The following is a 16187-nucleotide window of genomic DNA, read 5'->3' as shown; positions in this document are numbered from 1 at the left end:
TATATATATAATCTATGTGTTATATAAAACACTTTGAAATTTCATTATTACTGCAATGAAACACGATCATCATGATTATATTGGACTTTGAAACCGATCTTACAAGTAGTTACAAGATATTTACTGCAAACATATATTTAAAAAATAACTATACAATACGAATACTGGTTTATTAATATAATGGATTTTGTGATCTCTGCGAAATTGGTATTTTTATTAAATATTCTATAACTTTTACATGCATTTTCAGATTGGTTTCAAATTTGATCAATATAATCATCATAGTTGTGTCTCATGAAAGTATTAGTAACGTTTGAAAATTGTTTTTATAATTTATATAACATATACAGTTGTATATAAAAGCTTTTAACTTCATTCGTGAGTCACTCAGCTGACTAATAATTGTACTAATTCAAAAAGGCCGCGTAACAAATCGTGTAGTTCCGTGTTTTCTCGGAAGTTGACGTCATCGTATCTGTAGCGGTAGCGAATAGCGTCACTAACGAAAGGGGCGACAAGTGCTACGGTCGAACTATTTACTTGAATCTGTGTGCGAGTTGATTTAGTGTGTGGGTCAAAGCGAAGGGGCAAAAAAGAAGTCATCGTAGGAATCACTGCCATCACACGTAAGTAATGAATATATATTGAATACATGATGAAAAAAGGTCATTATCGTCGGTACAAATATTGGTGGTTGCGAAACCTCTACATTCAAATTAATTTTCCATAACATTGGATCTGGCGGTTGAACACGATACACTATAAGTTGTAATCATGTTTCGCACAAAGTGGTAATAGATACTTTACTTTGATCTTATTCGCTTTGTTCCTATGAAATGTGACATTTAATAGTGATCTGTTTAAATATTTTCTTTTCAGTAAAGAACACGATCACTCATCTTTCTATCGGTTCTTGCAAATGGAGCACAGTCATAAGAATACCGACTGTTATTTTTTCTATTACTCAACATGCACAAAGGTATGTAAAATATAAAATGCACGAAACATTCGTTGTATTTAATCATCACCATAAAATTTGAGATGTTGGATAGATTTGTTCCATATTGTTTCTGATACATTGAATTCGGGAGGTTAGATCGGCCATGTTGGTGGCAGGCTCTACGATATCATCCGTCGTTTTAAAATAATTAGTAAATCGTGTTATTTATGTACTACAACAGTTGTATTTCTTCATTTCATTATTACTTTGAACTTTTTTTACTTTGAAAAATTTAACTCTCTTATATTGTTTACTGTGTTCGTGTCTGAAACAATTTTTGTTACTCATGATGGTAATATTAATTGAAAATTGTGATGTTTGTCATTATGTATAAATAGTTAAATATTTATTTTCATAATGTATTATGAGAAATTATATGAAATAACATTAACTGTTGAATTTTGAATTATTGAAGTTTGAATTATAGATTAGGTTGCAGTATTTACAATGTACATGAGCACTGCAATTATTAATGATCATAATTCTTTGTTAGTTCATTATTATTATACTTTTGATGTATCTGTATTTTATTATTTGTTTTTTTTTTTTTGTTAATTTATAATTATATTTGTAGGGTGATAACTGTCCATTTAGACATGAACCATCTGCCTTGGGTTGCGAAACAATGTGCGTATATTGGAAGCAGGGCAAATGCTTTGATGAACACTGTAACTTTAGGCATATGGAATTAAGAGTAAGCATCATTCAAATATTACAGTTAGATAAATCATTAATTGGAAGTTTAAATAGTTTACTAATGTTTCTTTGTTACTTGTTCGAATAGAAAAATCGCAAGTCGATTCCATGTTATTGGGAAACACAACCTGGTGGTTGTAGAAAGCCACACTGTTCATTTATGCATAAAAACGCTCGTACAATTACTAATGATCCTATTAATCCAGTGAAAAATTTTGATTTAACATCAAAAACAATGAATCAAGAATGGTCAAATCGTCAAGGTAAGAGTATTATGTTATGATATGGGGTATTTCAAAATTAAACAATCAAATTAATATATAGAATATATAGAACAAACATATTACATAAATATAGAAAATATTTTATTAACAAATATGTTTAAATGAGAATATCCAGTATGAAGTAATAGCAGATTTTTTAATATGGTTAATATTTATTCGTTACTATTTCGATATGAAAGTAAATCAACAATGTTTAATTCAATTTTTTATTTTAAATATATGTATTATTTTATATCTTAAAGTATTGTACATTTAATTAAATATAAGTTATTACTATACGACAGCAAAAGAAAAAAAATATGTACATCCATTTAATTTTATATTTCAAAATGCTGTTCTTGTTTTTAATGAGAGCTTTATTATTTATTAATGAAATATTAAATGTAACATTCTGCATATTTTGTTTGTATATTATGTTGAACTTTTTCGCGAATGTTATGCGATACATTATTGTTCTTATAATCTTTCATACAGGAATAAAATAAAATAAAAGGTCAATGATATTTTCATGATTAATATATTTATTACAATTAATTAATAAATTTTTAATTTCTGTTAAATTCATAAAATATATTATTTAATTATTTAATTGTTTCATTTTAGAATACCCTGTAAATTATGATTTTACAATATTTTATAATCTTATGTTGTTATTTTCATTTATTTTATAAGATCTTTTTTCATTGCTAACAGATGACACAAAATATGATGGTAGTAGTACTGAGTCAGATCAAGGTAGAGGAAGCAGTGAAGCAGGCAGTTTTATTGGCAGTCCAGCTGTTGATCCTCTTATCGTCAAATTTGAAGAAGGTATGAGGCTTTACTAGCCCCCCCGTCCATCTTTCAGCGTACATTATCTTACGTCGGCTACTCTTTCCCTTCCACCTAATCTACAAACAAGCATAAATATTCCTAATGCACTGAGTATTCCGAGTAATCTGACAATCCCTAATAACGTGTCTAACAGTCTCAACATACTAAACAATATTAACATTACGAACAATTTGAATATACCACAAGCTAATGTACAAAACTCACAAACTTCCCCTTGCCATCATGCATTATCATTTTCTCACCCACAAAATTTACATTCACATTCTCCTGGACAGTCATTGTCTCCACTACAAAATCAACAGAATTCTCCGCTGCTTCAGCAGCCATCATATTCACCTATTCATACTCAGCAAACTTCTCAACCTCAAACATCAAGATTTCCTTTCCCATACCTTGAAATGACGTCATATAGACGATTTTAAAATTGCCGGGAATGCCCTAATTGTAACAATGTAAGTTTCTATCGACCAATAACCAGTATAGAAAGAATACGTTAATGAAATATTAAAGCAAGTGAGAGAAACACAGATAAAATTATATGAAACAACTAAACATTGTCTTTTAAAAAGAGCTGGTGTAAAGTATTGTATAAACGTACAACATATACAATGCTTTATATGCAAAAGTGAAAAAGTTATACTTTCTATTTTGCAGTAAAATTTATTACAGATCTTTATATTGATTGAGCACCAGGAATGTTAGTACATTTCCGATACTTAATCGATTTTCACTTAATTTATCTGATTCATACAAGACTTATAAATTAATACAATTAAGTTATTTAAGAAAGAAAAAGAAAAAAAAGACAAGTTCATTATGAGAAAACAGCTTAAGCTGCATCAATGTCACTAAAAACTTATATAATATTTTGCTAATAGTAATGGCTTTTGATAGTGTCAGATACATATTGATGTATTGTAAATTTCCACAAGATACATTTTAAATTTCCTCTTCAATAATAAAGACTGCACTACTTAGAATTTATTGATACATATAATAAAATATTAATAGTTTTTATTTAGCTTACATGAAAAATGAAAGAGAGATAAAGATATATATGAAATTATATATATAAATATATGCAAGAAGAATATTTCATTAGTTATGAATATGTAGTGAAAAAGCAATAGGTGATCTATATCGTCGTCTTTATTATTGGATAGAATAAGGTTATAAAATTATATTGATATGTGAAGAATTTCTTTGAAAGATCATTTCGTACGTTTGTGTACATAACACTTTAAGAATTATAGTCAAAGGTGTGTGTTGTTTCAATATAATGATTAAATTACACATATAATTTTGTATACACATACAGTGTATACCATGGGGAAGAGGGATAACATGCAACATTTAGATTGATCCGATAACTCTGTGTTCTCAATGATATTGGTTTGAATTTACTGACTAGTTGTAATCAGAATTTACATCTATATTTGAACACAGTTATGGTTACATTATAATTATATTATAAATTAGAAAAGTTGAGAGTAACTGTATCATCAAAAATGAGCATGGTAACCTAATCATAAACTAAAGGAAAAAAAAACAAAAAAGTTAACAGAATAGAACGAAAAAAGAAAAAAAAAAAATAAAAAAAAAAAAACGTAGATTTGAATATCAATTTTTGCAGGGGCTGCTATATCTAAACTTTGCCTGTAGCCCTCTAACTGCCTATGGCTATCTTTCTCCAGCGGCAGCGCGATGAGCCTTGAATTTTCCCGAATGCCGCATAATAGAAAAAACAAGATCGGAGTATTCACGTCTTTTCGTTGTGTTATAACACTAACGAAACACGAACCTATACCGGATGAAATAAGAAGATAGCTATGGGTCGTCGCTTTGCCACACACACACGATTTGAACTCGCACAGATTTCTTGATAACCAATTCGACATCCGAGACTGGTTTAGGGTGAAGTAGTTTGTTTAGTTTTTAATGGAGACTGAGTTTTCATATGTTTGATGTTTGATCGTTTGAAAAAGGCTCAAAAGAAAGGATACTTCTTTCGTCAGAGAGATGCCCTTAAAGCATAACCATTTGTGCAAAGTGATGAAAAAAAAACAAAAAATCCAAAAAAAGATTATTCTAACATGTACTAATTTTTTGTTTGTGATTTTTAATACGGTTATGCTTTGAGCTAGATGAAGCGTAAGCGAGAGAAAAAAATTATTCGAGTCGAATACTGCCCCAGATATATGCGCACATACGCGCATTTCTTTTTGGTATAATGTTGTATGTATTTTTTACATGCGATTCGTAATAATGTTTTTCGTTTGAAAAGAAAGAAAGACGATAAAGGCGAGATGGACGAACAAGAACGAACAAAGATATATGAACCTTCATTTATAAGGATATATATACATATGTATAAGCAGTATCCGATTCAATCGTAATATCCCAGCCTTGATTTATAATATAGCGCGTACACATGAAAGAAATATGATAAATGCCTTCATATGTTTTGGCTTCCCACACGAATTAGCGAGTTTTCAAATGGCATGGGATAATAAGTATAAAACGAGCAATAGCAGTATAGCTATTCGTGTTTAGGCGAAATTTGTTAATAGCAGCGTGTTGTATCAAAATTTTTTTGTGTTGTACAAACAGAAGGAAAGAAAATCGCTTCTAAATCTTTCGATGTATAAAAGAGGGAAACGAATATTTTTCATCGAATCACGCTGCACGAGACAACACGAATCTTGAATCTGTATAAAAAAAATTCTAACGTAAACATAAAATCTTGCAGCATGTTTCGTTTTACTCAAAGTTTCAATTATCGAAAATGTAAGAAATCTCCATGGTGAACGAGAACGAATGAGAAATTAACGACAGCATCGGGATTAAGAGAACTTTTTATTCTGATGATTCCTTTTAACGAGTTTTTTCAAATTTGTTGATAAGTGAATGTTAATCGTTCGATCTCGACCGAGGGAAATTTTATAGCTTAGATTCGTTTCTTTCGCCGATGATATCGTTATTCGATTATGTTGGATATTCTTGTACTTCGTTTTCCTACGATGAATCAGCGATTAAAAAGATTAGAGCTGAAAGCGAAGTAGATCGCACGGGAATATCAAATAAACGATCGAACAGTGAGGTTATATAATATAAATACGAAGAAGCTACGAGTATAAGTATATGAATATATATCGTCACAAATATATATTTGTGTATTTATACATAAAAACGAGATAATTCCTAAGGAAAGAGGAAAATGCAACTTTATATCACGTATAGCATGCATACACAGATACATATTTACATATACGTACTCTTAAAAAAGAAAAAGAAAAAAAAATAATAAAAAAAGAGAAATAAGAGCGGAACTTGGTGGAATAGTACGTGTAAATTTTGTTTCAGTCGCATTGTGATCGAGTAATAATTATATAATTGCTTCATTATTAGAAATATTTAAAAAAAAGGAAAAAAGACGTAGAATTTCTCATCATAAAAATATTCTAGATCCCAATGAAAGCAAGAATATATATGTACATATATATATGAATATACATATATTCCTTATTTTTATTACGGAATACTATTTGCGCCTAGATCCGCACGAAGAGATATAATGAAAATAAAAAAAAAAATTAAGTGTAATCTGCATTACGAGACTACCGTACAGCATGACGAAGTAATTATATTCTATTTAACTGCTAAATGATATATCCACGATCGAAATTAATCGTCGCCGTGTCTGAATGTTATCATCGATCATGAAATCGATAAATTCGGGATTATTATTGATTCTGCGATTTTATACGGGTAGGATTCTACGTTCTAGTGCCTAGATTTTTGTCTTTATCTTTTATTGAATTTCTCTTTCTTATTTCGATGAAAGCAAAAACAGTAACAACAAAGAAGGGTTAGAATAGAAAAAGAAAAGAACCTATTAGTTTGAGGTAGGAATAGCAGTGATCTTGAATCTCAAGATAACACTGCAGGATCTTGTTATCTTTTGTTTAACTCTTGAACATAAATATGCGAATGAAAAGAACAAAATTTGTGATGTAGATCAAGAAACGCGTATGGAGAAGGGAGAAGGAATGAAAAGAAGAATGAGAAATGCGGATAAGCTTGAAAAAAAGAAAAATTATATATTATAGGCGATATAATAAGTGAGAGAGTGCGTGTATGTACGAGAAATTTCTCGATTTTTCGCTTTTTTCCTTTTTTTTCGCTATTTACAGTCTCTTGTTAGGAAAAAATATTAATTTAAAAGGAAAAAATGAAAAAGAACAAAATAGGCGATAATAGTACGATACAGGTCAGTTCGATAATTACAGGCCACTGTAATTATTGAAATAATCGTTTCCCAATATATGTTTTTGTAATATATTTGCAAATAATGAAAAATAGAGGATCGCGTTTACGAGAGTTAGAAAGAAGTCAGAGAATGGCGAAAGACGTGAAGTATAAGAAAAAGTTTCGTGACAGGCACGCTATACTGTCGAAAATAGATGCAGAGTTAAATGATTGTTTGAAATGCAACAAGATCGTCTTTTGACCCGTTCTCGCGCAGCAAGTGCAATTATCGCATGTTCTTTTCAAAGCACAGGGCCTGTAATGCGTGCCACTTCTTGGCGAATGCGTGTGTGCGTGCTTATTGCGAGACGAAATAGTGTAAAACTTAACCTAGTACGTTTAACGAGCGAGGAGAAGGAAAGAAAAGAAAAAGAGAGAAAAAAGATCAGTAGCTGGGCTCGTGTCGCCGGCGACGACCTTTAATCGCTATTTATTATAGTCGAATAACATTAGTAATTTTAATATATCGTTTGTTTCGTTCGTGTCAACGTTCAGCCAATCAAACGACGCTGGTTTGGCTTGATTTACAATTAATTACTGCGAGGGTCTTTCGATTGATTGAAAGAGTCGTTGATTACAAAATCATTCGCTTATCAGAGGATCGGTAATTTACGTTCTCGTTTTCTATTGTATTTTATGAAAGAAAAATTTCTCGGTCGATCATTGCAATTTATATAATAACACTCTTTATATAAATTCTTTTTTGTTTCGTTGGTATTTTTCAAAGGTCTCAAATTTTAAAGCTTTCCTTTTTTTCCCTTTTGTAACATGCTTCTCGAGTTGTGTTTTTTTCTCCGTTTTAAGGGGTGTTCGATATGCTTTTTTGTTTTTCTTTGATCTGTGAATTATTTTTATTTTTAATTGTTAGTTATCGTGTGCGTTCAGCTGCAAATTGTTCTTAAATCATTGTCCTCCATCCGGGAGATGGACCTTTATTCGAATTATATTATATTACTTCGTCGATAGATGACTTTTTTTTCTGTTTTGTTCCTTTTCCTTTTTTATTTATTGTTACCAAAAGTCGTCATTGCAGCGGCATGACCGTTATTATCTGTCATTCGTATCTCTGTTGTATTGATATATATTGTTACTTACTTGCGTATTTTTCCTCGAATTGTAACGCATGTGTTCTCGAAGTCGCGCGTGCGATGCTTGGATCAACGGCAATTTCAAAAATATGTCTCTATTGAAATATCTATATTCACAAAAAGAAAAATTTGCAAAATATCAACAGGAACATATAATTATTGAAATAATTAAAACAAAAAGAATTATTCTATATTAAGAATGCAAAAAATTATATAGTTTTTAACGATTGAATCATTTCATTGAAAAATTAATAAAGAACGAAGGAAATTGTCGTTGAATTCGTTTAAAATAACTTGTAAACCTTTGTTTGGCGATTGATGATGAAACAAAAGGTGACCAAGTCTCTTCAATTTCGAAAATAAAAACTGATTCGATTAAAAGTGAGAAAGTAGGAGGTGAGAAAGTAAAGAGAGAAAGAGAGAGAGAGAGAAACAGACAGACAGAGAGATAGACAGACAGACAGACAAACAGACAGACAGAGAGATAGACAGACAGACAGACAAACAGACAGACAGAGAGATAGACAGACAGACGGACAAATAGACAGGCGGACAGAGAATGAGGAGAGGAGAGGAGAGGAGAGAGAGAGAGAGAGAGAGAGAGAGAGAGAGAGAGAGAAGTAGAGAGATTATACGCTGAATATGCGATAAATAATTCCGTACTAATCCATGTAAACGAATGGAAAATATTAATTTTTACCGAGACGATTATTTGGATTCCAATAAACTTGATGCCATGAAATGAAAGGGAAAATAATGCTAGTGTGACAGAGACAATTTTTCCAATTTATTATTTATTTATAAAGATACAAGATTCGCGTTTTATAAAATTAATTGTATTGTCTTTTTACATTGGAAGAATAGCTTTTTTGAGCCCATTTTTTTGCATTTGTTGTATCGAATCTGAAACTATCACAAATAGTTATATTTGCATTTATCCAAGGCATTATTATACAACAATTGCATCATACTTTAATATCTAATTAAAAATTAAGAAATATTCTATTTAAAAATTATAAAACACTGTAATTTTTTAATTGCTTGATTCATTAATGATTTAGTGATTAAAAATTACAAAATAATGTATCTTAATATTTCGTTTAGTTTTAAAGTCATCACTATTGCTCTGGACTAATAAATAATCAGTAAATTGCAAAAGCATTCCCAGCGTTGAAATAAATATTATTTGTGATAGTTTTTCTTTCAAATTGCGTTTCAAAATTTTTCAGAATTTCTCATTGAGTGTTGCGAAGCATTTGATCCTTACTAATTTGTGTTTTGTGAAATTTACCATGTCTGCCGCTCTTTTGCGTTAAAACTATGCATCGCGACACATGATATTGCGAATGCCGCATAGTAACACTACACCTTTTTCTCACGACCGAATTGTTGTCCGAAATAATTTAATCTACATGATTGCAAATGGATGATCAATTTAATTTGTAAAATGTTCACAAACATTGTATCTAGTTAAAAAGAAGAAAAAAAAAAAAACAAGAAAAGGGAGATTTTTCGACAACTACTAAATTAAAGATAATTAGACGACAATTTCACTCGAAACTCGGCTTTTCTGGTTATTTTCTCATCGTCAACTTTTTTCTTTGTCGATGATCGATTCTTTGACTGTGTTGTGCCATTGTCGAGCGTTTATCCACGTTTTCTTATTTTTAATATATCTATAATATTTATTATATATGTGTATATATATACATATATATTAAATATTATATTAAACATTATATTAAATATATATAAAATATTTACATATTTATATATATTCATATCCATCTATATAAATAAATAAATATATTAAATATATATATATATATGTTATACAATATACATTATATGTATTATATATATACATATACATTGTAAAAGTCTTAGGCCATTTAAAAAATATTTGTATACAGGAACAAGTCTTTATGGAGCTTCTTGTTCGTAGGTTATCTCGATCCACAATTTATTTAGGAATAGTATTTTAAATTAGAAAAGGGAAATTAAAAACGTGAAAATTATTTGAAATGTTAAAATAGAAATGACAGTTTAAAATAAATTTGTTCACATATTATTCAGAGAAACCAAAAGAAAGTTGCACAAAATATCAATTATTTCAAATTAATAAATATTTTTCAATATATTATTAATAACTCTTGAATTTATATTTTTTTAGCAAATTACCAATAATTCTAGAGTCAAATATTTCTCCCGTAGTTAAAACGGAATTTATTTTTTAGTAAATGAAAATTAAATTTTTTAATAAAAACAAAAAGTTTCCATTTGGTATCTGGCTTAAGATTTTTGCACAATATTGCATATACATATACATATTTATGTATGTATATAGAAGAAGGAGAGAAAGGAAAAGATTATTTTAAATATTGGCTGGTTCGTCTACTTCCCAATTGTCTGGAGAGAGAAGCCTGGAGGCAATTAGAGAAAAATCCAAAAGCGACGAATTTTCAAAGAGACTTTTGAAAAGTAATTAGTAAACAGAGAACCAAAAAGAGAAAGAGAGAGAGGAAATAACAGAGAAAGGAGCACAAAGAGATGATAACGACGACGATATTAATTTACCTATTGGATTTTAAGCATAGATTACCTGATCACGTAAAATCAAAGAAGTTTGTACAGGTAGTGCTAGTTACTCTTAAACTGTAGGAAATAAGAAATTGTTAAAAGGGACGAAAAGAAAAAGAAAGACACAAAAAAAGATGAATAGAAAAAGGGAGGAGAGAGATGGATCACCGAACTCATATCCAAGGAAAATCGGTCAAAGTATTGGAATTGTACTCTACATTTTTGTTGTTTCTATTTTCAAACTCAAACTTTTCCCCATAATCTCAACCGGAGATCGAAGGCTACTTCAATCTACCAAAAACGACATTTAGACAATAACAGAAATAATCTACGATCAAAACTCAGAGTCAGCTCACTTTAGAGTTAATTAAGAGCCTTTCAAATAATTCTAATCTAAAAGATGCTCGGGAGACGCCAAATAGAATTTTAAAACGAATCAAAAGTAAACATAAATAGAAATTTTTTAAAATATTTGTAAAATGCCCTAAAAAAAAAAACGAGAGATGAAACATATCTAAGGATTTTAACAACAAAATGGAACATTCTCGTTCAATAATAAAACAGAGATTTCCGCAATTTCGTGGTATGTTTCTTCCAGAATCGGACAATGAAAGTGTACCGTCTCCAGTAAAGCCGCAGCTGAGGGTACCATACTGCAAGACATACGAGGAGATTCGTCTGGAGGAGATTCAAGCCGAAAGCGCCGCCTACTATTCCTATCAGACTGAAGACTGTCAGAGTGATGTTGGTGGCGGGAAGATCAAGACTCGTAGGACCAAACAGATCTGTCATCTGTCAATGAACAACGAATCGAGCGACAAAAAGGGATTGGACTTTGAGGTTCTCTCACTGGATGAAATTCGCCGTCGAAAATACAAAGGTTTCGAAGAAAATAAAATCAGAAGCACAGAATCGATGGATTCAATCAATACAAAGGAATCGACAGAATTTCTGAAAGGCGCTGTAGAAACTTTCGCTGAATTTAAAGAAGCAGTTTCAATTAGAGGAGTGAAAAGACGTTTGGGAAATGTAGAAGAGGACACTTCTAAGCGCAAAATGAAGTATAATAACGATCGTAGTGCCATCTCGAGCAGTGTGCCGCCTGTGAAGCTCAGAAGATCTCCAAAGAGGTTGAGTTTGCTGCGCAGTGAAGAACGAGATGAAAAAATTGGTCAAGAAGAGCAAATGGAAGAAAAGAAAGAAGGATCTGGTAGCAATAGTCCCGAATTAAGTTCTATGGAAAGATTGAACGAATCAAAGTCAACGAGTTCGAATAGTAGACCTAGGAAGAATGAAGTTGAGGTTAGGTTATGTGATAGCAGCACGAATGAGGATCAGGTGCAATTAGAAAAAAGTGAAGGGAAGAAATCGGTTGATACGAACACTGTGGTGGATTCTAAAGAAGCAGATAGTTTGTTGAATGTGAATGAAGAGGATTATTTGACATTGGACATGGCGTCGGATGATATTTTGAAGGACATCGACGCGTTGCTCAAAGATAAAACCTCGGTTTGGAGGAGATGCTAAGAAACGTGTACTTATGTGAAAAATCGACTGGAATAACATTTGCTCATTTTCTATGGTTTGTTTCTCTTTCTATCTATAATCGATGAGTGGAGAAATAAAATTCTCTGGTCGACTTGCTTTCCACATTTTCGAGTTGACTGAGGGATTCTGTCTGGTTTTTTTACCACAAATGAGATAAGTGAGACTGTCCATAGATAGAATTTTGTCGTAGGTTGATTCTTCAATAGATGAAGAAGATTTTTAGATAATTATTGTACTAACTATTGTTGTGGAGACTAGTAAAGGATGAGGAGAATCGTATCTTCGAATTCGATTGTTTCGTGGAGGCCTGTATTCTATTTAAGCGATGTGGGCGTGATTTGTTTCTGAAGGAATGAATGAAGAATTTTAGATTCTTGCGTGGTTATTGATCAATACCTAATACTTTTGTTCTGATTTATCAGAATATACAGGGTATCCCAGTAATCAAGGTATGATTACATAACACTCTATGTGATAAGGCAAATTGAAAATATAGAATAACATTTGCCAAATTTATCAAATATATTTGAACTTTGCTACACAGGTGTAGATAATCGATATGAGATTATTCTATGTGCGGAAATAATTACAAATTGTACAATACAATTTTTTCATAGGATCAATTTCCGTTTCCGACAATATTAAATTCGACAATTTGTTAAATGCACGTATTACATCAAATCAATTTTTAATTAAATACGTTCGAAGCCTATTTTCTTGAAAACAAGACTTTAAACGGAAGAATTGTATTGTACATTTTTGTCTGATTTTCGCATGTAGAATAATTTCCTGCTGATCGTTCACTCGCATACTAATAAGTAATTATTCAAGTTCACGTGTGGTACCAAACAAATTTTTAAGTTCGATTTTATTAAAAATGAAAATTCCGTATGAAAAACTTTTATTTTATATCTTCGAGTTATTTTTTACGTAGAATCATGCATTTGTTGATTGTACTACGATAGCTAGGATACTCTGTATTCTCAGTATTCCCAATATTTTTAAAATTTAATATTCAATTTCATTCAACATTTTTTCTTTTATCTACTTAATATAAAATATAACAATTGGAAGAATGAATGATTGATTTGGAAAGATAAATTAATTTGGGAAAAATAGTTTCGGTTTAATGTTTGCAGAAGGTTCATGGGCCTTGCTTGTTTATTATTCCAGTATTCCTTTGTTCGATATGATTTTAATATAATGCTATGTATCTTATTATATAGTTTCTGTGTTATAACATTTGGTCACCATGATTACTCTTGGAAACGAATGCATTTCCACCGTTTTTATTTATCCTTCCATATTTTTCTTTTGATTACTATGCGCGTTTTATTTACTCGAACAAACGAGATAAAATTTCTTGTACATCATATATGTATTATATTTATATACAGAGTGTAAAAAAATAATGATCTGAAATTCTAAAAACTTACAATATTTATTAAGCGGAATAAAAGATGCTTAATCAATATTGAATCTATAATTAATTTTTTCAACAAAAATGTAATTTTATATCTTCAAACAATTTAGGTACTTACGTCTCGTGGTAATACTATTATTAAAATTTATTATATAAATCAAATTTAATAATAAAATTCAAATGTAAACAGAAATATTTATCAAAATTGAAATTTAAGGGAAGATACCACCAATATCAAGAAAATATCATAGTCAACCGTAACATTTTATTATTTACTTCAAAGAGACGTTTGATTTGTTTTTTATTTGTATTCAATATTGTGTTATCTTGTTTGATAGATATATACACATTTTCTACTTTTATAATTCAACTACGTTATTAAATAATGTAGTTGATTGAATTAATAGAATTAAGTAAACTAAGTTTGGGGGCTCAGATTATATTCGACGTTATTTACAAGTATTAATTTTAGAACAATGTTGATTGAACATTTTTTATTCTTTTTAGTAGACATCGTAAGTTTTTAAAGTGTAAGATATTTGCTTTTTTAATATTCCTATTATACAGGATAATTCATCTAATTTTAAGTCATCAAATGACTTATAACTCTGATTTTTTATATGAAATATATATCATGTGACTTTTCCCTGAAATGTTTTTTTTTATAACAGTCAAAATTACACGATTAATTTAATTACTCTGTATATAAATAATTAAATAATTTAAACAAGATGCTGAGAATATTTTATTCTCGTGTAGAATGAGATACTTAACGAATAATATTTGAAGGCATCTCCATATTTCTTAAAAATATGTTGTTAGAGAAACATTGCCTTTAAGCATATTTTTTACTGTCCAACGTTTTTGCAATTATTTTTCATTCAAATTATTTTTATTTTGGAGCAATACTTTTTGTCGTTTAACATCATTTGAAGAATCTTAAATGATTGTCAAAAAAAGTTGAGACAAATTATAAATGTGTCGAGATGAGTAAATTTTTAAATAATGATGCTTGTTAATTAACAGTAAAAAACTGTTTTTAAGTCCAATATTGGACTTAAAAATGTCAATTACATTTTTCGTCTAAAGAATGATTTAAATTTCGTTTTTGCTAAAGATTTTTCAAAAGCAGTTTCGATTGAAATTGAATCGAGATTAAGATATAATTGATTATTATAAAATTGCAGCAGGATTAATTTGTCCAAAATTTTGTATTCTATGAAAAATAATAACAACTAATAAGATAGTATGAATGTGTATATATGTTTGTTTAATGTGAAATTCTTTGATCTATTCAATTTTAGATATGTTACGAAACTTTGAATTGAATGGAAGAGTTCTCTGACATCTTGCTAGTATTATCAGTAGCTTTACTGTAATATTAACAATTTATACTTTTAATTTTGTTGTCAATTTCAAAATGTCGTTAGATATTTGTTCAAAAAGAAAAGTTTCGTAAAATATCGAGAATATAAATTATCAAAAAAGTATGGAAGAAAAAATGAACTTTATTAAAAGAAAGTAACATAACATGAATGACGATTAAAAATAATTAAAAAGTATTTAAAAAATAACTGTAGATTAATTAGGTAATAATTTTTTAATTCAAGTAAATGTTATTTTTCAGACGAATTGGTACAAAAGATTTGAACACTTTTTTAAAATGTGAAATTTTTACATTTTTAAGTGATATTCAATTCTCTTTTAATCAAACAACAAACCTATACGCTTACAATCAAGCTACACCTGTGTTTAGACGAATAAACCAAATTTTGTGAAAATTGTTGCCTACGTTTTATTCGATATGAATCTTGTGGTAGGAATTAGAAGGTCAACGAATTTCATGTTGTTTCTCCAAAAGTTAAACGAATTTGTAGATCGTTCATACTGTTGGTCATTCGGTATTTCTACAGATCGAGGTACCTTCTGATGCGATTGTGCCAAAGAAGTATTAAATTGGAACAAATATACGATTGTTACATTTGCAAACTACTGCACGTTATGTTTGTTTTCCTTTATTATAAATTCTATTATATTGATTTATTGGTACTTTTTAAAATTGGGATGTAGGAATGACGAAGGAAAACTCGAATTCATTATTTTTAAAGTAATCAATTAAAGTAGTGTTGTAATATATATTTTAGTAGTATTTTGTAATTGTAATTTTATGATAGTAACTTATATTTGAAAATGTCTGAGTTATGAATTATTTAAAAATTTACGTAGATTTCATTTTATACATTGTATAACCTGATATAATTCAATATAAACAAATATTTGAGAATATCGAAATATTCTATAATGAGAATTTCTAAGGTAAGTATTATTCAAAATTAAAATATATAGATATTAATTAATAATTTTGTGAAATGATATTAAGAAAGAAATTGTATTTATTTGTTTTATATAGAATGACATAAAAATCG

General features: G+C 29.5%; 1 protein-coding gene across 3 annotated transcripts; it reads left to right on the top strand.

Annotated features, from left to right (window-relative positions):
• The first annotated feature begins 468 nt into the window (after positions 1 to 468).
• Positions 469 to 15750, top strand: LOC132909707 (zinc finger CCCH domain-containing protein 11C-like). 3 transcript variants are annotated; one of them, XR_009658589.1, is made up of 7 exons: positions 661 to 791; positions 880 to 979; positions 1575 to 1694; positions 1785 to 1959; positions 2674 to 2790; positions 11389 to 13943; positions 14234 to 15750. XR_009658589.1 is itself a non-coding variant. In XM_060964671.1 (6 exons), the coding sequence occupies exons 2-6, from the start codon at positions 920 to 922 to the stop codon at positions 12315 to 12317; spliced, it is 1401 nt and encodes a 466-aa protein (XP_060820654.1). In that variant the 5' UTR covers positions 469 to 626; positions 880 to 919; the 3' UTR covers positions 12318 to 15750. The 3 variants fall into 3 exon arrangements, 2 of the variants coding, with proteins under 2 accessions (XP_060820654.1, XP_060820653.1); XM_060964671.1 differs by lacking the exon at positions 661 to 791 and adding an exon at positions 469 to 626 and having other exon boundaries at positions 11389 to 15750; XM_060964670.1 differs by having other exon boundaries at positions 11389 to 15750.
• Positions 15751 to 16187: the final 437 nt, after the last annotated feature.

Source organism: Bombus pascuorum, chromosome 8 (assembly GCF_905332965.1).
Source record: "Bombus pascuorum chromosome 8, iyBomPasc1.1, whole genome shotgun sequence".
In the NCBI taxonomy this organism is placed as follows: domain Eukaryota; kingdom Metazoa; phylum Arthropoda; class Insecta; order Hymenoptera; family Apidae; genus Bombus; species Bombus pascuorum.
This window is presented reverse-complemented; position numbering and strand designations above follow the sequence as displayed.